At 36.4% G+C, this 22,999-nt stretch overlaps 1 protein-coding gene across 4 annotated transcripts in view; it reads right to left on the minus strand.

The window, feature by feature from the left end:
* The window catches only part of LOC114050102 (membrane cofactor protein-like), a 50,657-nt gene that overhangs the window by 7,796 nt on the left and 19,862 nt on the right, over positions 1-22,999 (minus strand). For 3 of the 4 annotated variants that reach the window (XM_027871665.1, XM_027871662.1, XM_027871663.1), the window contains exons 5-12: positions 22,660-22,745; positions 19,254-19,448; positions 14,405-14,587; positions 10,870-10,914; positions 9,091-9,138; positions 5,295-5,333; positions 3,752-3,787; positions 1,331-1,385 (exon numbers count right to left, since the gene is read on the minus strand). In XM_027871665.1, the coding sequence (XP_027727466.1) occupies positions 1,331-1,385; positions 3,752-3,787; positions 5,295-5,333; positions 9,091-9,138; positions 10,870-10,914; positions 14,405-14,587; positions 19,254-19,448; positions 22,660-22,745 (687 nt within the window). The remainder of the gene's footprint in view (positions 1-1,330; positions 1,386-3,751; positions 3,788-5,294; positions 5,334-9,090; positions 9,139-10,869; positions 10,915-14,404; positions 14,588-19,253; positions 19,449-22,659; positions 22,746-22,999) is intronic. The other variant, XM_027871666.1, reaches the window with a different exon arrangement.

The raw sequence follows: 22,999 nt of genomic DNA on the forward strand, positions 1-22,999 counted from the left end.
ATGCCGTCTTAGGATGGGAGGAAGGAAGAGATGGGGAGAAAATTTGAAACTCAAAATCTTGTGGAAGCGAATGTTGAAAACTAAAAATAAATAAAATAAAAGAGAATATTAAAAAAAAGAAAGAAAAAAAAGAGTATATGAACCTGCCCTAAGAGTTCCTTAGATTTCTTAGCTACCAAACTATGAATTAATCTAGCCATTTGTATCTACATTCAAAAAGATCATTAAACTATGAACACTTTGACCTAGAATAGAAATACAAATACTAGGCCTATACCTCCAAAGAGATCAAGAAAGAGGGAAAGGACCCATATTCACAAAAATGTTTATAACAGCTCTTTTTGTAGTGAAAAACAACTGGGAACTAAGTGGGTCCCACTGGGCTGGGGATAAGTTAAAACAAATTATGGTATATGAATGTAATGGAACAGTACCGCCCTGTAAGAAAAAATAAAGGAGTTTGATTCAGGAAGATATCTTAGACTTCAGAATGAAGTGAGCAGAACATACAGAACAATTTAAATAATAACAAAAAAATAACTAATACTTTAACAACTCAGACTAATATGACCAGCCATGATTCCAGACGACTAGTGATTAAATGTTATCAAGTGGTGAAGTCAAAGTGCAGAATGAGACATACATCCTCAGACATGGCCAATGTGTGGATTTGTTTTCTTTCTTTAAATTCAGTATGGAATATTTAGGTTACCAAAATGGGGAGAAGAGGTCACCAAGTATTTTTTAAAATGCACATAAGAAACAGGAGCATCAACAGAAAACAAAGAGCAGCTCTGAAAGTAACATGTTGAATTCATCATATACCTAAAAGAAAGCAAAATGTAATATGGATCTGTAGCTTCGTGGACTCCTTCCCCCCAATAAAAAGACTTGTGAAGCATCAATGATATGATTCTGGTCTAGCCTGAGGTCCACTTGCTGAGGGCACCAGCATGGGGTGATCTGGCCACTGATGGTCCTACTGGTTCCATTTGTGGCTGTGATCAACGAACCAAGTTGTGCACGTTGAGAGGGGCCCTTTCAGTGCCCTTCTGTAGATCCTAGATTGGCACTTTGACTTGAGTTTGGAAGCCATCATCTTATGGAGTGAATTGCCTTTTTCTTTCTTTGAAAGCCTGTGCCCTTTCCCCAACAAAATAAATTTGACCTGGCTCTTAAATACAAAGCAAATTTGCCAAGTCTAGTATTAACATTAATATACTGGAAAAAAAGGAAAAAATACTGATTGTACAAGTCAATGCAAAAGAAAATATTCTGGATGGAATTGTAAAAAAAAAAATGATCCATTTTAAAAGATACTTTGACTCACCCTTTTTGCATGTACTGACGATAAAGGATAAAGCCGATTATTGCAAGCACAATACCTATTAAAAAAATCGAAATATCATGGAATGTTGAAAAACAGCAAGCTTCTTAATTTAATGACAGAGCTGGCCACTGTGAACACATAGATAGGCACATATACTACAAATTCATACTAGGTACTAGGTAATACATTACTCATCCAGTTTCAGTGTATAAAATACTTTTTGCCTGTCAGGCATTCTAAAAATCAGTAAGAACGGATTCCTAGCAGAATTTATAAGGCTACCAGAGCACAATGAAGGGAAACTCACTTAATTCAACATTAGGGGGGAAATTACTTTTTAAAAGACTGAATGGTTGTAAGTACAAAGAGCCGTTCAAAATCACTATGACAAAGTAGAATCGTGTGATTCCGTGTCAAAGAAGATTTGTTTATTTCACTCTAGGTTGATGGTCTCCAAGGTGGAATGCATCCAATATGATCCTTGTAAGGTACAGGAAAAAAATGCATTTCAAATGCATTTTTATCTAAAAATAAAGAACTTCATGGATTAACACTGGTACCAAGTAGATCTGTATGTCATAGAAGAAGAATGAAAATTCCACCACTCAGTGGTGTGGTGTTATCACCTGTTCATTCACTTACCATGATGCATGTAGTTGAGATGATGCCCAATTCAGTGGATTTATAGAATATATTATCTAGCTTTAACCAAACAATCTTCACAAAATGGACAAGAATTTTTAAAAAGATATCTGCAAAGAAACTGGATTATAGGTTCGCATACCACACTCTGTGTATGTGTGTGTGTGTGTGTGTCTGTGTGTGTGTGTGTGTGTGTGTCTCTCTCTCTCTCTACTGGAATGATTCAAGCATAGTAGCCTTGGGTGACTCAGATTTAAAAAAAAAAACAAACAAACCCCAAAATGCTAAAAGGTTAAAAAAAAGTCGATTTCCAGGGGGGCGCTGAGTAATTTTTTTTAAAAGGGGGCAGAAGGCCAAGTAACTTTGGGAACCTTTGCTATAGATTGAAGATAATAATGTAAGCACAGACAAACAACAATAGCAGAGGTTACACGTCTATTTCTGAAACAATCTTCATTAGTCATATAGGCAAGCTAAAAACGATCTGATAAAATGGGACAGCTGGTTGAAAAACTCAAATTAAAATTATTGGAAATATTAGTTTTCCTAAATCAAGTGTATGCTGAACTTCAAGATATTAGCTAGTGATAGCATGAAACCATCACAATTTTAAAAAATTGTTTTTAAACAGTATTTTAAGCCATCACAACTTGAAAAAGCATAAACCTAAGCTTCTATTTCCTTAAAACAGTATGTGTCACAAAAAATTCATTTATGGACATAACCTGGAAAGAGAATTTTCTATCCTGTTCAAAAATCTTCCAAAAGTAGAATAGAATGCAAAACCTTTCAATTAGTTTGCAAGAATAACTGACATCAAGGAAGATGTAAAGTTACCAATGCAATGTCAACAAATTGGATAATTGGTGGATAAGACCAAAGAATAGCTCGACTTGGTAAACTAGTCAATATGCACTTCTTCCATCTGTATCTACATATCTGAGGCTCTAGACTTCTTTCTCCAGCCTTCTCGTACAGGAAAATCATTCAGCCCTCAGCAGCCTTCTCCTCCTAGCAGATCACTGGGGCACCTGCCTTTAATTGGTCAGTTTCTCCAAGAACTTCTATTTTAAGCAAAGTGCTCACACCTGTCAGGGTCACTCCTTCATTCCACTCCTAACTTCTTTCTCCACCAAGTCCCCTCCTCCCCCTTATCAGCTTCCTTTTCTGTACAATCTTCCCCTATTAGAATGTAACCTCTTCAAGGGCAAGACTATCTTTCTTTTTGCATGTATTTGTATTCCAAGTGCTTAGCCAGAGGGTTTGGCACGTAAGAAGTACTTAATAAACAACTGTTGACTTGACAACTTGACATATTTTTGTGTAGCATATTTTTCAGCTACGAAATCCATTAAAATCAAGTATTAAACTGAGCTCAGAGCCATACCTTTAAATCATTACTAACAATGTTTTCACTAAAAATGCTAATAATTTTAGAATGAGCAAAGTTTTTTTTTGCATTAATGACTTTTAAAGTAAAATGTTTAAAATATTATTCCATTTTTTAATCTCATCCTTAATTTCCACTTTGTGGCTTATGTGTACAATATATTAATATAGCACATAATTTATAAATAAATGTATATATTGAGGAATGCAAACTCAATAAATTTTCACTGATACACAAAAGTAACCAAAAATGTCTGGAGACCATTAATCCACAAGACCAAATGATAATTGTGAACAGTAACAAAATGACACAAATAATTCTGCTTTTTTCCCATTAAACCATGTAGGCTTCACTTTAAAACAAGATTATTAAGATTTTGTGCTACTTACCTGCAATAAGAACTATCACGATAATGATACCGACACCTAAAAAAATTAAAGTAATTCAGCATGAAATACTGTGCACTTTTTCATCTCTATACTATATGAGGTAGAACACTAAAAATGGTTAATCAATTTATAACGAGCTTTTAGAACTGCTCTTAAAGCCCCTAGTTCATTGAACTCACTGAACTTTTAATTAGCTTTCAAACTGTAATATAGAAAACTGAGAGCAGCAACCTAGTTTTATATTTTTCTGTGCATTACTAACAGCAGGTGCTTAGTAAATGTTAATTACAATGATTGAAGTAGAAGAAAAATAAGCTAATACTTCACTATGCTATTGCTGTATCCATTTCTACTATTTCCTGTATTATCTGGTTTAAACTTGGTTTTCACATTAATGAAAAATGTGTCCCAATTACAATTAAGTTTAGGAACCTCAGAGGACGTGTCCATGAAAATGTTTACTGGAGTTCACTTAAAAGAGCATTAGCCAAACATCTAAAAAGATGAGCAATTCTAAAAATGCTCATAAAATGTCAGAGCATATACACTGAGATCGTATCTGGGAATCTAAACAGGCACCTGTGAAAATTCAAGAAGAAATATTTATATACAATTCAACTTACAAATTTGTACAAGAAGTACAAATGAGTAGTATGTGACTCAGTCCACCATGTACCATTAACAAGGCTCAACTTTTACTGCTCCCCAAGAAAAAAGACCAGAATCAAATTTAAATGGGACATCTTTCTCCTTCACTAACAAAAATGAGGTATGAAGAATTTTTTGTGAAGAATTTATGTGAAGAATTAGGGCTTTAACCTAGATCTGGAATGAATGAAGGCAAAGAATGTGACAGAAGGAAAAATAAGTCCCTGAAAAACCAGGGACCATTAGTCAAAAATCACATAACTTAGTTTGTGAACTTTCATATTATTTCTTCTTGCCTACTATTTCCAAATTATCATGAAGAGAACCCTATAGAGAATGTGCACATTAAGTAAGGGATGAGGTAAATATTAGAGGATCTGCTTAGATGACAGAAAAATTGTTTAACATTAAGAGTACCTAAAGGTCCAGGAGGCAACAAAAGTTCTAGGCTGATGGTGCACCTCACTCATTAAAGTAAGGGTTTTTAACCTAGGGTCTATAAACTTTTTTTTTCCATTTTGTTAACTGTATTTTAATAACTAGTTTCCTTTATAACTCTATATATTTTACTTAAACTAAAAGTATTTATCTAAGAACAGATTCATAGACTTGCCTACCACAGTCAACATTAAGTATTTATTGAACATCTATTATGTGCCAGACACTGTGCAAAGCCACAAATGACCCTAACACAAAAAAGGTTAAGAACTCTTGCATCAGAAGCAGCTTTACCAAGGAATAACCAGCAAGAGCCACTACACAGAAGTGAAAACAGGAGAAGACTGAAAAAATATTCTAGCCTTTAACATTTTCCTGTTCATTACAGAATAATTTGGGCCATAGCAAGTAACTTTTCCTGTCTGCATGATTATTATTACATGAGGAGTTACTGAACTTAGTCCTTGTGGTTCTTTATTAGGAGGAAGCGGAGGCCCTGGAAAAGACAAAAAAGAAAGCAGATTCAGTCAAAAATTGAGATGAGTAAAGTGATTCCCATCAGTATTTGTTTTACCTTTCATCTGTTAAAAGGAAAACTCTTGCAATTTTGTTTTCCCTTACAAACTTTTTATCAGCTGTTAAAGTTTTATCACTGAAATTCTGTAAGTCAATTCTGACATTATATGCAGTGGAAAAACGCTAGTAGCTTTCCCAATAAATATAGGAATAAAGTCTCTGTAATTTGACACAGTTCCAGAAATACCAACAAGAACAATCAGACAAAAAAAAAAGATATTAAAAGGCAAAGAGTTAACTAAACTATCCCTATTTTCTGATGACATGATTTACTTAAGAAGCAATAAACTCTAATAATTGATTACTTCAGTAAAGTATAAAGTCACAAATAAACTCACAGAAATTAATAGCATTTCCACATAGTGATAAGATCCAGAAGGGAAATGTAAAAGGAAAAAGTCTCATTTAAAATAATTACAAAATACATAAAATACATGGGAGTCAATATTCCAAAGATTACTGAGTAACTACAAAGATACAATTATTCATTTAAGGAATATTTTTAAAAAATTTAAATAACTGGATAAATATTGATCAATTCTCCGTGCATTTAAAAAAAATGGCTCAATGACTCTTTTTTCTTTCTTTTCTTCTTTTTTGGCAACATAATCACTCATACACCTCTCCCATCTAAATCCCCTCCAAGGAGGGGGAGCCCAACTTATAGTAAAGAGAAACAGTGTCTTCATATGTAACTTTAGTCCATCATCTCTCTTGTGAGGAAGGGAGTAAGAAGACATTCTGGAGTCATAGCTGGTTGTTATATTGATCAGAGTTCTTAGGTCTTTCAAAATTGTTTTTCTTTACAATGCTGTATAAAATGTCCAGATTCTACTCACTTGGCTCTGCATCAGCTCATACTAGTCTTCTCAGTTTTCTCTGAAAATGTCTCTTTTATCATTTATTAATGATAAATAATAATCATTTATTCCATTCAAAGTCCAACTATTCCTCAATTGAACACCTTTAGTTTCTAGTTCTCTTCTAGTTTCTTGTAGCTTTCTGTTTTGTTTTGGTACTTTGAGAGACAAAAGAAGATCAAAGAATAGGACATTTGGGGCAGCTAGGTGGCTCAGCAGATAGATCTCAGGAATACCTGAGATGAAACTCAAGACACTTAACTAGCTGTGTGACCCTGGGCAAGTCACTTAACCCAGATTGCTGCCTTCCCCTACCCCCCCAATAGGACCTTTCTTTGGCATAAATGGGTAATGAAAACTGACAACAAAGAGAAGGCAGGGTGCTCAACCCTTATTTGGTTTTCTATTTCCTTTGCAAAAGAGGATAGCCCTCACATTAGAAATGAGCAAACAAAAATTACTACCAGGGAGTTAATACTCAAGTTAAAGAGCTAGAAAGAGTACCTAGGGGCAGCTAGGTGGCACAGTGGATAGAGCACTGGCCCTGAAGTCAGGAGGACCTGAGTTCAAATCCGGCCTCAGACCAACACTGGACACTTACTAGCTGTGTGACCCTGGGCAAGTCACTTAACCCCAATTGCCTAAAAAAAAAAAAGAAAAAGAATAAAAAGAAAGAAAAAAAGGTGAAAAAAAAAGAGTACCTAGCTGACCTTAATGAATTCAAGTTACTTGGCCCTTGAGTCCAGAAAGAACCGGCAGATATGTGATCGTTAGGTCTCTGTCAGCGAAACTTGAAAGATCATGGAAGGACAAACCACAATATTGAAGAAGGGTAAATGTTGTCCTGATTTTTCACAAGAAGGAAAATAAGAGTCTGGAAACTATAGCTTGACTCTGATTACTGGGAAAATACTACAACAGATCATTAAGAGACATTAAGGCTGGCAAACATCTAAAAAGGGAAGTAATGATTACAAGGAGCCAGGCACAGCTTCATCAAGTGCAGGTCATAATCAAACTAATCTCATTTCCCTTTTTGATAAGATTACTAAGCTAGTACACTTGAGGGGAATGCTGCAAATATAGCTTACTATATTTTAACAAAACCTGAAAAGTATCTCATACTATTCTTGTGGAGAAGATGGAAACACATGGGTTAAATAATACAGTCAGATGGATTCAGAACTGTTTGGACTCAGACAGGAGTTGTTATTGTTTCAATGTCAATAAGGCGGGAGGTCTCCAGTGGCATACTCCAGACATCTATGCTTTTTAACACTTTTAATCAATGCCGTGGATGAAGGCAGAGATGTTATACTCAAACGTGTAGATGACAGAAATCTGAGAGAGATACTAATACAAAAAATGACAAGATCCAAAAGAATGCTGACAAGCTACAACACGGCTAAATTTAATAGGATGAAATTCAAATAGGATAAATGCAAAATTCTGTACTTGGGGACAAAAAAAAAATCCACTTCGTAAGTATGAGATTAGTAAGCCATAAATGGACAACAGTTATTCTGAAAAACAACTAAGGCTTTCATTGTAGTACAGCTTAATGAATCAATGACATATTGGAACAAAAAAGCTAACATGATCTTGGGCTGCACTAAGAAAAACAGGGCTTTCAGGATTTCATAGTCCACTGTACTCTGACTTTCAATTGACTATCTAGAATACTGGGCTCAATTCTGGACACCACATTTTATGAAGGACACTGACAAGTCAGAGTATTCAGGAGGGCAACCAGAATGGTGAAGGACCTTGGGTTCAGGTCATATGAAAATTAGTTGAAGAATCTGGTGACAGCCGGAAAGAGAAGACTCAAGGGTGATGTGTTATCTGTCACTGATATCTTGAAGGGCTGTCCTTGTAAGACAGATTAAACTTGTTCTATTTTGGTCCCACTGGGCAGCACAACAAGCAAAGAGCTCTAAGTTGTAAAGAGGACACATTAGGCTTGCTGTCATACAAACTTCCTAATGATTAGAGCTGTCCAAAAGGGGAATGGCCTGACTAAAGAGGGGGATGGCTCCTCCTCTTGGAGGTCTTCAAGCAGAAGCTGGACAAACAATGTTATAGTGGGCTTTCCTTTGGTATATGGGATGGATTAGATGACTTCTGAGGTCCCTTCCAACTCTCAAAATCCATGACTATGTAAATGCGGAGATACTACAATGACTGAGATATGAGAAATGTAGAAATATGAGAAAGCACCTTTTCCTTCTGCTATGCAGTGGTGGGCACCAAAGGTGTAGAAAAATCAATGCGTTGGTTAGTTTTGTTGAACTGTTCCCCCCTCTTTTTAATTTACTGTCATAGAGGACTCTTCTCTGGAAGGGATGCATTGGAAAATGTGAGTGAGTGATAAAAAGACAACAGATGCCAATATTTACTTTTTTTTAAAAAGGATCAGTCTATTCTGAGGTTCACTTAAGACAAGAGAATGGGGAACTTCCCTGGTCATCTCAGAACAGCTCTAACCTACTACAGAAGTTTGCTCATAGTAGATATTTAGTAAGTGTTTGTTGAATGAGGAATATACCAAACTACATGTATTCTGAAAAATGGAAAATGCCCTGGAAGAGCAAGGCAGCTTTGTCACTTCTCCAAGGATAGCCAGAAAGAGCCATTGAGCGAATCACTAAACAGAGACACAGGAGTAGAATACATCGTTTTACACTTCCCTCCTTACTGATAGTATAGTATCATTTAGAGTGTCATAATGCTTAGGATCATAAAAGATGATGGGTGAAAAGCAGCATAAACAACTACAATTTGTATAAAAAAATGCTAAATGAGGAATTACTGAACCTGGTTGACTTGAGACAGGTGGTTCTGGTTGGGAAGTATTACGTAATCCTAGAAAAGCCCCCCCAAAGAAATGCAGATTTAATTAAAAACAACAACAAAAACCCTACTTTACAAACCATTGCTCTAGCTTCATCAGTATAATGTTAAAGTTTTTTACTTTTAAACTCTAGAAATAAAAACTCCAGTGTCTCTTTGCCTAATGACCTCAGATTATTATTAACCAATTCTTATTCTTTTCAATGCAATAATTTGTAAACTCCACTTATTACCATGGAAACTTTACAAACATATAGAAAGCACATGGGTACTCAACTCCTATGAAAAACTAAAAAAAAAAAAATCAAATTAAATACACACTGGGTTATTTATTAGGGTGAACTACATTAATAAACATTTATTTATAATGGACATGAAAGTATAAGATGAGTTGCCAATGAGTAAAAGTGACAGCCAATAAATAAAAATTAATCCTTATAAAATGTAAGCTATTATTTTATATTATAACCCACAAAAATCCATAGAATCTATACCCATAGCCTATTTGGGTATTACCATACCTATATCCTATATGGGAATCCTAGACGAAAGATTCTTTCAATTACAGTAGTTACTAGCATATAAGAATAATTCCTTGCCCAGATACTTTATAGCCCTTTCTTAGGGCTATAAAAAAAATTCAAGGCGAATTTTTTATCACTGTTGACGGGAACTAACATTTATGTAAGCATTTTAAGATCTGCAAAATACTGGTATGTTATCACATTCGATCCTCAAAACAACATTCAAGTGCCAGAGTCAGAGGTACATTTCCCCTTGGACAGAGTCTGGAAGGCTTGATCAGAGCTGTTGACAACGCAAGTCCTTTTGTATTTACTTCTAGAAAATAGTATTTACCCCACTTCGTCAATTACCAAATACTTTCTACTCTAACTGCAAATCAAAGGCCCCCCAACATGGAAGAAATCAATCTGGAAGAGGTGAAAAATAACAGACATTTCCTCTTGAAACCTTGGGGCAGAGAGATAAATGAATGTTGGAAATGGGATAGTATTTACGGGACTTATAAACTCTACCTAAGCATTTCACTGAGTGCTTAGTCCCTAAAAAAAAAAAAGAAAGAAAGAAAGAAAGAAAAGAAAAAGAATTTTAAAATCTTATATATTTACTTGATAAGATTTTGGAGGGTGTTTGTACTTCAATGGGAATTTAATCCGCATTACCTGTGTGATCATACCTTCCTTGGGCCTCATTTTCCTCATCTATAAAATGAGGGGACTGAACTAAATGGCCTCCAAGGCCTCCTTCCAGGTATGGTTCTGTGACTAATGAAATGTCTAGGTGTCATCTGCAGAGGTACACTGTTATTCCTATTCATTGTCCCAGCAACAGTAAGGTAGGGGAAGGTTCTGAGTAAAATCAGGAGAGAGTATCAGGTGAGTGCTAGGAATACTACATGGGTCATATGAGAACAGTTTCCAAGCTCAAAGCACCTTCAACAGTTCAGAACACAACAAATGAACTGAACTCTGAAAAATGAAAAACTCTATGATGAATTTACTGAAGATTAGTCAGCAAGGGTCATTAAATACCACCAGAAATAGACATGGGGGAGGAACTGAACCTTAGCCTTTTCCCCTTCCCTTTTCACTACATATCTTACTTCATTTGTATCACCACTGAATTTTCAGTTCAGTGAAGATGGTGAATGAATGATAACTCAAAAGTACTGTAAGATTTTTTTTTTTTTAACAATATACACTAAATGAGGAATTACTATACCTGGATGACTTGAGACAGGCGGTTCTTTACTGGGAGGTTCTAGAACTTCAAAAAGAAAAGCAAATGTCAAAAAGTTTAAAAGCTACCTCTCTTATTAGTAATGTTATGTTTTGCCTTTTAATTTCTTAAATAAAAATTCCTGTAATTTTTCTTTATTGTCAGTCAAGTCAACAATTCCTTATTAAGTGTGTACTATGGGCCAGGCACTGCATTAAGAGCTGGGGATACAAAGAAAGGTGGGGAAAAAAAACCATACATACATAAACACACATATACATAAAACAAATCAGAGATAATCAACAGACAGAAGAGATTAGCATTTAGGGGAATAAAGAAAGTTTTGTGGATAGAATTTTGGCTCAGCCTTTATGGAAGCCAGGAAGGCCAAGAGATGGAGACAAGCCAGAGGAGGGGGACAGTCAGAAAAATGTCTACAGTTGGGAGACGGAAGTGTCTTGTGCAAGGAACAGCAGGGAGGTCAGTGTCACTGGATCTCAGAGTATACAAGAAGGAAAGTGCATTTAAGAAAACTGAAAACAGAAGAGGCCCAGGCTATGAAAGATCTTAAACATTAAACAGAGGATTTTATATTGGATCCGGGTTAAATAAATGGGGACGGGGGGAAGCAACATTACACCTGTACTTTAGGGAGATCAATTTGACAACCGATTGGAAGACGGACTAGAGTCGAGAGAGACCTGAGGCAGGGAGACTAACCAGAAGGCTACTACAAGTTTAGGCATAAGTTAATGAGGGTACTAGGATAGTGGCAGTGTCAGAAGAAAGACAGTGTCATATTCAAGAGATGTTGTGAAGATATAACAGACAGAACTTGGCAACATATTAGATACGAGGAAATAACAGATAAGTGAGGAGTCAAGAATGATACCTACATTGCAAGCTTGGTGAACTTAGTGATCATGCCTTTGACAGTAACAGTAAAGTTAAGAAGAAAGGAGGTTTGGGGTGGAAAGATGAATGCAGTTTTGGGCATGTGGGGTTTAAGATATCTGTGAGATATCTATTTGAAAATGTACAACAGGCAGTTGGAGATGAGAAACTGAAGGTCAGGAGAGGTTAAAGCTGGAGAAGTGGATTTGGGAATCATATGAAAAGGAATTATTCCTTTTCAGTCCATGAGAACTGATGAGATAACCAAATGAATTAGTAGAGGAAGAAAAGAAGAGGGGCCCAGCACAGAACCTTGAGAAACATCCACAGTTAGAGGGCATGACCTGGATTAAGAGACAGAAAAAGAGACTGAGGAGTGACTAGACAGGAAAAAAACCAGGAGAGACTGGTGTCATGAAAACCTAGAGATAAGAAACTATCAAGGAGAAGAGGATAATCAACGGTGTAAAAGGCTGAAAGAGAAGTCAAGAAGGATGAGGACTGAGAAAAGATTATTAGATTTGGCAATTAAGAAATCACTGGAAACTTTAAAGAAAGCATTTTCAGTTGAGTGATGAGTTCAGAAGTTAAACTACAAAGAGTTAAGAAGAGAGTAAGAGGAAAGGAAGTGGAAGCACCAATTGTTGATGGCCTTCTCAAGTAGTTTAACCACAAAAGGGAGGAGAGACATGGGATAATAGCCAGGAAGGATGAACAAACCAAAAAAGGGATTCTGGAGGAAAGGGGAGATGTGAGAATATTTCAAGGCATCAGGGAAAAAACCAGTAGACAGGGTAAGATTAAAGATTAATGAGTGAGCTGGGATAACAGAATGGTCAATCCCCAAGACGAGATGGAGCAGGATCATTTCTGCAGGAGGAGGGGCTAGTCTTGGCAAGGAGAAGAACCACATCTTCATGCGAGACAGGAGTGAAGGAGACAGCAGCACAAGGCATTTGAGTGATACAGGATGAAGAAGAAGGGATAAGAGGGAACTCTTGGCAAACGGCCTCAGTTCTTTTCAGTGAAATAAAGGTAAAGTTCTCAGCTTAGAGAGTGAGGTAAGGGAAAATAACTCAAGTTTGAGGAAGGATGAAAGGTCTGAAAAAGCTGCTGTGGTGAGTGGGATGGTGAACTGATTAAAGAGGTATAAAAAGAATGCCCTGCAGTAGTGAGGGCCAAGTTGAGATAATGTAACATAAATCCGTAGCAGACCCAGTTAGCATAGTTGTGTGATTTTCTCCAGCTTCATTTAGGAGCACATGAGTAGAAGCAGAAGACAACAGGTGGTAGGAGAAATCCAAGGCTGAGATTTGGCAGAGAAAGACTAGAAAGGAAAAAAAAAGGCAAGGGCCTCAAGAGGACAGTGTAACATTGCATTAGTTCATCAACAGGTCAAGTTGGGCACAGAGGGCAAGGGAAGACAACATATGGGTGATATCCTGGAAAACAACTGAGAGGTGGAGGGACCGGAGGTCATGGTGTGAACAAAGAACAAGATTTGGGGCTGCAAAAAGAAGGAGAGGTAGAATGACAACTAACTGGGCATTCATGGACATGAAAATGGAACACTTATAAGTGAAGACAAGATCAAAGGTATGACCATCTCTATGTGTAGCTGAGGTAGGGTAGAGAATCAGGTCATGGGAAAAGAGTAAGTTGAAGAAAATGGAGGTAAGGGGGTTGAGAATGTATCAATAGGTGTGCTGAAGTCTCCCAATATGAGGGCAGTAGCTGGGGAGTGGAAAGATGTGAGCCAGACACTGAACTCAGTGAGGAAAGAAAAAGAATGTTCTAGAAGTTGGCAGAAAACAGCTACCAATCTTAATTAGGTAGTAGATGTGATGTGAATGAACTTCAGAGGAGGAGAGGTTACTAATTGACAGTGGTAAATAAATCGATAGCATAGAAGAGGCCACAGGGAGCAAAGGGAATCTCAAATCCCCCAACCACGACCAGTGACATGGAAGGCTAGAGTGAAACTACAACTAGTGCTAGAAAGGGCAGACAAGTTAGCTGTGTCACTAGAAGGGAGCCAGGTTTCAGAAAAATGAAAGAAGATGGAAGGAGTAGGAAAGGAAAAGGTTTAAGACAAAAGCAAGTTTTTGCCCCTATAGAGCTGCTAACATTGCAAAAACAGAGTGGAAAGAGTGGGTTGATCTTGAATGGAACATTGAAGTGGTAGACAGAATGAGGGAGATGAATAGGAATAAGGGAATGGGCAGTGGGGTACAGAAAATAGAGTTTACATGACTGTTAGGGGCAAAGAATTACTGGGATTGATAGAGAGCTTGTCTGAAAGCCAGAAAAGTCTAGGTCAAAGTCTGAACTGTGTATGAAACACCAGCTTCCAAGTACTAAATAAACACAAAATATATAAATACAAATGGAAATAGAAAGTCTTATTCTGGGGGGAATGAAAGTGAACACAAAAACTAGGAGAATGAACAAGTGTCCTCAAATAATAAGCAACAATTGAGGTGAGGCTTGAAAAATATTAAGTTAAATCAAGATATATTGGCAAATATATACACCACAGCAAATGAATACAATGTGACAAACAATGACTTTTTTAGAGTCACTATGTATTGTTACTCATGTCAGAAGTAGCAAAATGAAAGAAGTGAAAGACTGATTTTTGTACCTGCATGACAAACTGGAAGTGCAGGGCTCCAATTATTATCAGCTTCACAGGTAATTCTGCTGTTACTTTTAAAGACATAACCATCTTTACATTCAAAATCAATTGTGTCCTTGTAAGTATGAAAGGATCCAAATCCTGTTATCTGGATTGCATTGTCAACTTTTGGAGTTTTACATCTGACTTCTAAAAAAGAAAATTTAGAAAATTTTGAAAAGTTTGCTTTGAAGAAGCAGGAGTAGATCAGTAAAAGCAGAACTAGGAAACTATTCACAACAAAAAAAACACATTAAAATACAAGACAAACATGATTAAAATATAAAATAAATGACATTTTGATTTCAGATATATCACATTCCAAAGAACTCAAGGTGTAGTAAAAAGATGACAGGATTTGAACTAAGGGTACTTAGGATCAAACTGCTTTTCTCCTACTTAAGACCAGATCCCCAACGTGGGCTTAGACATACCACCTCCCCTCACTGGGGCTTAGTTTTCTCATCTATAAAATCAGAGTTTAGATAAAGTGATACTCATGGTTCCTTTAAGCTCTTAAATTCCATAATGTAATAAATTCTCATTTTAGGAGCAAATGCAAACTTAAAAAAATTTTTATTTTTAATTTTCACTTCTGAATTCTCTCTCTCCCTCACCCATTGAGAAGGCAAGAAATACAAAACCAATTATACAAATGAAATCATATAAAACACACTTTCATATTAACCATGCTGCAAGAGAAAAAAAACCAAGAAAAATAAAGTGAAAGAATATATGCTTCTATCTACACTCAAGAGTTCACCAATTCTCTTTTTGGAGATGGATAGCATCCTATATTATGAACCCTTTATATCGTGGAACATTGTATTGATCAGTGCAGCAAAGTCATTCACAGTTCATTCTTGTTACAATATTATTATTAAGTAGAATTTTTGCTCATTTCCTTTTGTGAGAGTTCATATAAATTTTCCCAGTTTTTTCTGAAACCATTCTGCTTGTCATTTCTTTTACCACAACAGTATTCCAGCACAATCACATACCACGACTTGTTCAGCCATTCCCTAATTGACGAGTATCCTTTTAATGTCCAATTCTTTGACAACACAAAAAGAGCTGCTATAAATTATTTTTGTACATATGGGTCCTTCTCTTTTTGTCTCTTTGGAATATAGACCTAGTAGCTGTATTGCTGGGTTAAAGTATATGTACAGCCTGATAGCCCTTTCGATGTGGTTCCAAATTGTTCTCTGGAATGGCTGGATCAGTTCTTAACTCCACCAACAGTGTCCTGAGTGTCCCTATTTTTCCACATCTGCTCCAGCATGTCATTTTCCTATTCTGTTATGTTAGCCAATCTGATGGGTTCATGGTATGTAGGAGCTGTTTTAATTTGCCTTTCTCTAATCAGTAGTGATTTAGAGCATTTTTTCAAATAACTAGTAATAGCTTTGATGTCTTCTTTGGAAAGTTACCTGTTCTAAGTCTGCCTGACCTTTTATCAATTGGAGAATGGCTCTTATTTTTATAGATTTGGCTTAGTTCCCTATATAGTTGAGAAATGAAACTATTACCAAAGAAAATTGCTGTAATTTTCTCCCCTAGTTTCCTGCTAGCCTTCTAATTTCGGCTGCATTGGTTTTGTTTCTGCAAAAAACCTTTAAATTTAATGTAAACCAAGTTATCCATTTTACTTCATGTGATCCTCTCTACCTCTTGTTTGGTCATGAACTCTTCCCTTATCCATGGATCTGAAAGTAATCTGCTTATCTCACTTTTTATGTCTAAGTCATGTACCATTTTGAGCTTATCTTGATATATGGTGTGAGATGTTAATCTATGCCTAGTTTCTGCTGAACTGCTTTCCAATTTTCCCAGCAGTTTTTGTCATATCGTGAGTTCTTGACCCAACAGCTTGGATCTTGGAGTTTATCAAACACCAGGTTACTGTGGCTATGTACTAATGTATATATGTCTATTTCTTATCCAGTATTAGGCTGTTTTAATGATTACTGCTTTGGAGTATAATTTGAGATCTGGTGCTACTGGGTTGCCTTCCTTTACTTTTCTCCCCCCCACTGATTCCCTCGATATTCTGTTCTTTCAGATTAATTTTGCTATTTTTTTCTAGTGTATAAAATAATTCTTTGGTAGTTGATTGGTATGGGCAAATGCCATCTTATAGTTAACTTTTCCTATTCATTTTTTTTTATCTCCTCTGGTCGTTTAAGCCTCTGAGACTTAGTCCTATTGAATTAGGTGTTCAGTAAATGTATACCAAGCTGAATTTAGTTTGGTTCATGAAATGTTTTTTTTCATGCTGAGTTGATGGGTCAATGAAACTATTGATATAATTTATGATAAATCCCTACCAGTAATTAAAAGAATAAAATTTTGTAATGAAATCATTGAATTTTTTTTTTAAACCTTAAATTTTCTATATATTTTACATATCAAGACAAATGGTCTGTGAATGGAAATACAAATCCCTTTCTGAAAGATCTTGAAACAAAGGCAGTTTGTAAAAGGTAAAGACTTCCAGGGGGAACTGAGGAAAATCATCTGCAAAAGAAGCCACTTACCAGAAAGAGGAAAAATTTGATAGATTTCTCTTTAAAACAACAACAAAAAATAAAGGTCAAATGAAAATAAACTTTCTGTGATAGGAGCACATGGGTCATGAAGGGTTTTCATATAAAATGTAGGCATATCCTGCATTGGCTGTTCTCATCTTTCAAATTCCCCAATTACCCTGATCTAGCTATTGTTTTTGATATATCATATGAGAGGAAACATTACACCTACCCTGACATCCAATCAATCCTTAACCTAGTCTGCTCACTCCCATCTTGCCCCTAAACTCTCACAATAAATCTCATGCAAGTTTGGGAATGGAGGAAATAGAGTTATGGTTCAGGTTACAGAGGAACTCAAGTCTGCTAATTTTCTGCCTGTATGTATGGTGGGGAAAGTTTTTTGTTTTTTTTTTTTAAATAAATTTATTATCTTTAGCACTGATTTAAAAAAAAAATTACTAAGTCCAAATTTTCTCCTTCCCTCACACCCCTCCCTATTCACTGACAAAGCAAGAAATATGGTATCAATTATACATGTGAAATTATACAAAACACATTTCCATATCAGCCATGTTGCAAAAAAGAAAAACAATTAAAAAAAAAATTATGCTTCAATCTGTACTCAGACTCCATCAGTTCTCTCTCTGAAGGTCCATTTTCCAAGTCCTTTGGAATAGTCTTAGATGACTGTATTCATGAGAATAGCTAAGTCATTCACAGTTGGTTATTGTATAATATTGCTATTACTGCGTACAATGGTCTCCTGGTTCTGCTCATTTCATTCTGTATCAGTTCATATACATTACAGCACAATAGTATTCCATCACAATCACATATCATAACTTTCAGCCATGCCCCAACAGATGAGCATCCTTTCAATTTCCAATTCTTTGTCACCACAAAAAGAGCCGCTATAAATATTTTTGTACATATATACATATTCTTTTCCTTTAAAGCCTTTGGGATACAGTAATGGTATTACTGGGTCAAAGGGTATGCACAGTTTTATAGCTCTTGGGTCACAGTTCCAAATTGCTCTCCAGAATTGGACTAGTTCACAAATCCATGGTGGGGAAATAATTTAAAGCTTTATTTTTTTAAACTATTTGAAAACACATTATGTTTAAAAAAAAAAAAAAAGAAGGGAAAGGGGGTATCTGTCTGGGAAGTGGTGGACTACATCCTAGTCCACCTAGGACCTAGTATCCTAGATACAAAACTATTTTGTTAAGTACTGCCTGAAACTAAATTATCACCAAGTTTACACTTGTAAAAACCTACAAGGGTTTTTGATGTTACACTCTTCTAAAGATCCAGAGTTGTGGGTAAGTCCTAGATGTAAGGACTCAAGGAAGGTTAGTAACGAGCTATCTATTTAAGCTGTCTGGAAATAAAACCAAAGTCAGATCAAAACTATGCCTTATAACAATCAATCAATATAATATCAATTTAACAGTCAATCAATAAATGAGGGAATGAATGAATAAGAGACTCAAAGACACAATGGATCTTTTCTTAAAAATTTTATATTATTATTAGCTGTTAAATTAAAAAATTTATACTATTAGCTATTACATTTATATGTAACATCATTAACTTAGAATTTGTTAATACTATTATTTAATTTTGGCTCTTTTAATGTAGTTATATTTAAGGTAATTTTAAAAATATTTGTAGAAAAAGGATGTTCCTTTCTCAAACTTAACCATGCCTATAGTTTAAACCCGTTAGCATGGTCCAAGTGACTAAGGCACTTACCATCACCAAGTAACATGTATCCTAATACTAGCTCTGGTTCTTTGGGTGATAAATAAACTTCTTTAAAGCTGAATCAGTAAACTTCACTCAACATACAAGCAAGCAACACAAATATAAACCTACCATTTAGGGATATAAGTGAAAATTTTCATTCTGTTTGTACTGATGATATTCTCACAATTAGTAGTGAATTTTTATGTGAAAATATTGGTACAAATTTCTTTTTCTTCAATTGAATTCTAATCGAGTACCTTGAGTATCTACACAATCATGGTACAGACCCCAAAAGCACACACTATACAAATCATCTCCAGCCCTGGGAATATATAACAACATTTCCAGAAACAAAATTGGTTTTTAGTCTATACCTGCCACACTGAGTTAAGTTAAAGTCAGATTTTAAAAGAAGCATGAGACAGGCATTGCTTCTACTCACACACTGCTAAACCCATTATGATTATTTTCAAAGTAGTCTTTTACTATTTATAGATCAAGAAGGAAAAAACTCTAAAGAAATCCATCACCTTTACATTCAGGAGGCGGCTTATTCCATTCTCCATCTTTATCACAAAAAATGGTGGCCTCTCCAATAAGCGAAAGTTGATTTCGACCTCTTGAATCGCAGCGGTAAGTCACTGCCTCACCATAGGTAAAGATATCCTTGTTGACACCACTGTGCTTCCCATCTTGGATATTTGGAGGTGGTACACAATTATTAACTTATGGGGAAAAAAATTAAAAGTAAGAATTTTCTTTCATTCACTTGCTGAGCCAAAAATATTATATTCAAGGGGACAGAAAACCTTAACCATTTAGCTGAAACTCAACCTAAGGTTGTACTGGCCCAATGACCGCATTAGGTGAAAGGGTAGGCTGAGAGAAAGAGAACACCAAGAGCAGCAGCTGCCCACAGCCCCCCAGGGTATCAAGCCAATTTTATCATAATTACTGGAATCTGCTTGGCGGGAGCAGAGAGACGGTGCTTGTTCTTCATGCCCTGGAAACAGCCTGTGCCAGCCTCCTAGGTGGGAGCATTATGAGCACCATCCTAGGAAAGCTTTTTTGCTGGGTAACTAAAATATGAGTTTTGCTTTGGAAAAAGGATCCAGGCAACAGAAGGGAATGTGAGAGAGAAGACCTGGAGTCATGCTTCTTAGGCATTAGGACGCTTATTTACCTATAGCTATGTACAGTGGATGTACTTTCCAAGAAAGAGAAAATTAAAGAGGCTTAGTGAAATCAGAAGAGGGTGAAGGAGGTGAAGTGAGTCTTTGAAGAGTGTGGCTCCAGAAGCAGAGGAAGAGAAGGAGCTCTGAAGCTTCTCTATTATTGTTGTGGGTACCACCATCCTCCCAATTACCCAGGTTAGCAACCCTGAAATTTATCTTTAACCTATCCTTCTCCCAAACCCTTTCCTTCATATCCAATGACTTTCCAAGTCTTGCCAATTCTACCTCCACTTCCCTGACATCCATTTTCTTCTGCACTCACATGGCCAGCCTCATTACCTTTTACCAGCTGTCCAACTTTAGTGTGCTTTTGTACAGTCTGCCCTTTGTGCATGAACTCACTTCCTCAGCTCTCACTCATCACTCTTCCCCACCCTCATACATTCACACCTCTTAGATTCCTTCTATTCCTTTTAAGGTTCAGCTCAGGTGATATCTCCTCTCCTCTGGGAATCCTTTCCTCATCCCAAAGTTGTTAGTTTGCCCTCTCTTCCCTCAAATTATCTTATATTTACTTTTCTGGGTTCATCTGTTATTAGGCATACAATGTAAAATCCTAGATGGCAGTTCTGTCTTGATTTCAGTGCTTCTGACTTCGCACATAATAGGTATTTAATAAATATTTGCTGCTCTAAAAACAGGAATAAACTGAAGGGAACAAAGCCTGACTAGAATTCTTGTCTCCCAATTCAAAAAGATGTTTCTAAGTTGTTCCCCCCCCATTTCACTATATCAAAAAAGCCTGAAATTTCACCAATTAAGAGATTTAATGTAGTTAAAATACACTACTTCTTTTTAGAACACAAATCTCGTCAGAGGGCTTAACAAACAATTAGCATCTTGCCCCCAATCCCATCTCTCTTCTCTGTGAAACTTTCCTATTTCTGTTGAGGACACACCACTATGTTTCCAACCAATTAAGTTTGCAGCTTGTCATCTGGAACTCTTTACACTCACTCATCCCCTATATCCAATTACTTAATTCTACTTTCATCCCTTTCTCTCCACCCACACCACTGTAATCCAACTACCACCTCTTACCTGGATTACTGTTAAAACCTTCTGAGAGAAATGATTAGTAATAACCAGTTATGGGGAAGATCCAGGCTTTTCTCAGGTTGTTTAAAGCTAAGTCTTTGAAGGTCATTGCTGACTTCGGCCAAAAATTTACCCCACCTAGACCATCTTATCTAGGTGAATTCTGCAGCACAGTGTTCTACACAGGTTTGGGTGGGGATAAATTCCTAGATTAAACTGCCCAAGGCTGGGGGTGATTTGGAAGTAAATTCATCAAAATCATGTGCCCTACCTTCATCAGAATAGGTCCACCTCTCTCATTAATTCTCTCATTAATTGTTAACCAATCAGAGTTGATTTCCACCCTCAAGAATATGACTCTTTCAAGGGCATATAAGTATTAAGTTATTCATTCCATGATTTGTCTTTGGTCTGAGAGACAGCCAAATGACCATCCTTTTATTAATAATATGCTAGCATTATTAATAAAATGATTACCCAAAAATTATGTCTCTTAAACATTTTATATATCACACTTCTACTTGATCACCTTGCATCCAGAGCTTCCAAAATAATCTTCCTAAACCACAGTCTGGTCGTGTTAAAGAAGCCTCAATAGCTCCTTATTATCTTTAGGATCAAGATAATATCAACTCTTTAGCTTTACATTTAAAGTCTTTCACAGTCTGGCTCCAGCCTACATTTTCAGACTTATTTCAAATTACTCCCGTCTAGGTTTCAGTTGAACTCAGAATTCCATTTCTTATCTTCATACTTTTGTGTAGGCTTCCCCTTGTGCCTGTAATGCCCACCTTCCTCACTTCCAAAAGGCTTTTGACTTCCTCCCTGGTCAAACTCAGGTGCTATCCTCTCACTCTCACCACAGAAAGCGTTTCCCGATACCCCTAGTTGTTAATACCCTCTCACTCTTCAGCTCAACTTACTGGTTACTTAATGTTATATCCCATCCTCCTCTTAAATGCTGCTCCCAAGCAAAGGCCTCAGAGGACAGAACTGTTCTTTATCTTTATATCCCTGGTACTCAGCACAGTGTGTTCTATACCGCTGGCATTCAATAAATATTTGCATTATTGAACTAAAGCACTCAGTGTGAACTAGTTCTGACTGTTGTGTTCCTAGCTGAGATGGCAACATCAAAGTAACAGGATAACTGATTGCAGAAAAGGCAAGGAAGAACAAGTATATAATTTCAGAGTAGGGAGTATGTTGGAAGATGGGCCTGAATACAGAGTGTCAGAGTCTTTGGGCAGCATGAAGGGCATGAGGAGATAGGAAGATGTAAAAGGAAAAGTGGCCTATTTCTAAATTTTGCTATGGGTTTGGTCTTTTCCCCAAGAAATGATACTGTTTTCTCTAAACTTTTAAGACACAGAATTCTGGCTGGTATTATTAGCATAAGTCAGTTACATCATGAGTAAATGTGTTTTGGTAGGCTAACCTAGGACATTGTTATAGTTCACAAACGAATTTTAGAAACATAACCAATTACGGTAATGGGGATTACTGCACTACCACGTTAGACCAAGACCATCTGAAGATAAATAACATTTTAATACAAATTTCAATTTACATTTTGAATAACAGATTAAAAGACAAACACCACACAATTTACAAATATATATCCAAAAAATTCTTTAAGTGTATAAATCCATTATTTACTTACTTTTGCAATATGGAACACTACCACTCCACAGAACTTGGTTTCCATTAACCTCACAGTTTCTAGTATCATCACCTATTAAAGTGTAGCTGGAAATAAGAGGAAATGTTATAGGACAATAAGACTTCCAGGATAAGCCAGGAGACTGGTACATTACCTTCATCTTGCTAAACTACAGTTACACCAAAGTTCTGATAAAGGTTTAAGAAATACATCAGGGTGCAGCTAGGTGGCACAGTGGATAGAGCACCAGCCCTGGAGTAAGGACCTAAGTTCAAATCCAACCTTAGACACATAACAATTACTAGCTGTGTGACCCTGGGCAAGTCACTTAACTCCACTG

Source organism: Vombatus ursinus, unplaced genomic scaffold (assembly GCF_900497805.2).
Source record: "Vombatus ursinus unplaced genomic scaffold, bare-nosed wombat genome assembly UNPS02014798.1, whole genome shotgun sequence".
In the NCBI taxonomy this organism is placed as follows: Eukaryota; Metazoa; Chordata; class Mammalia; order Diprotodontia; family Vombatidae; genus Vombatus; species Vombatus ursinus.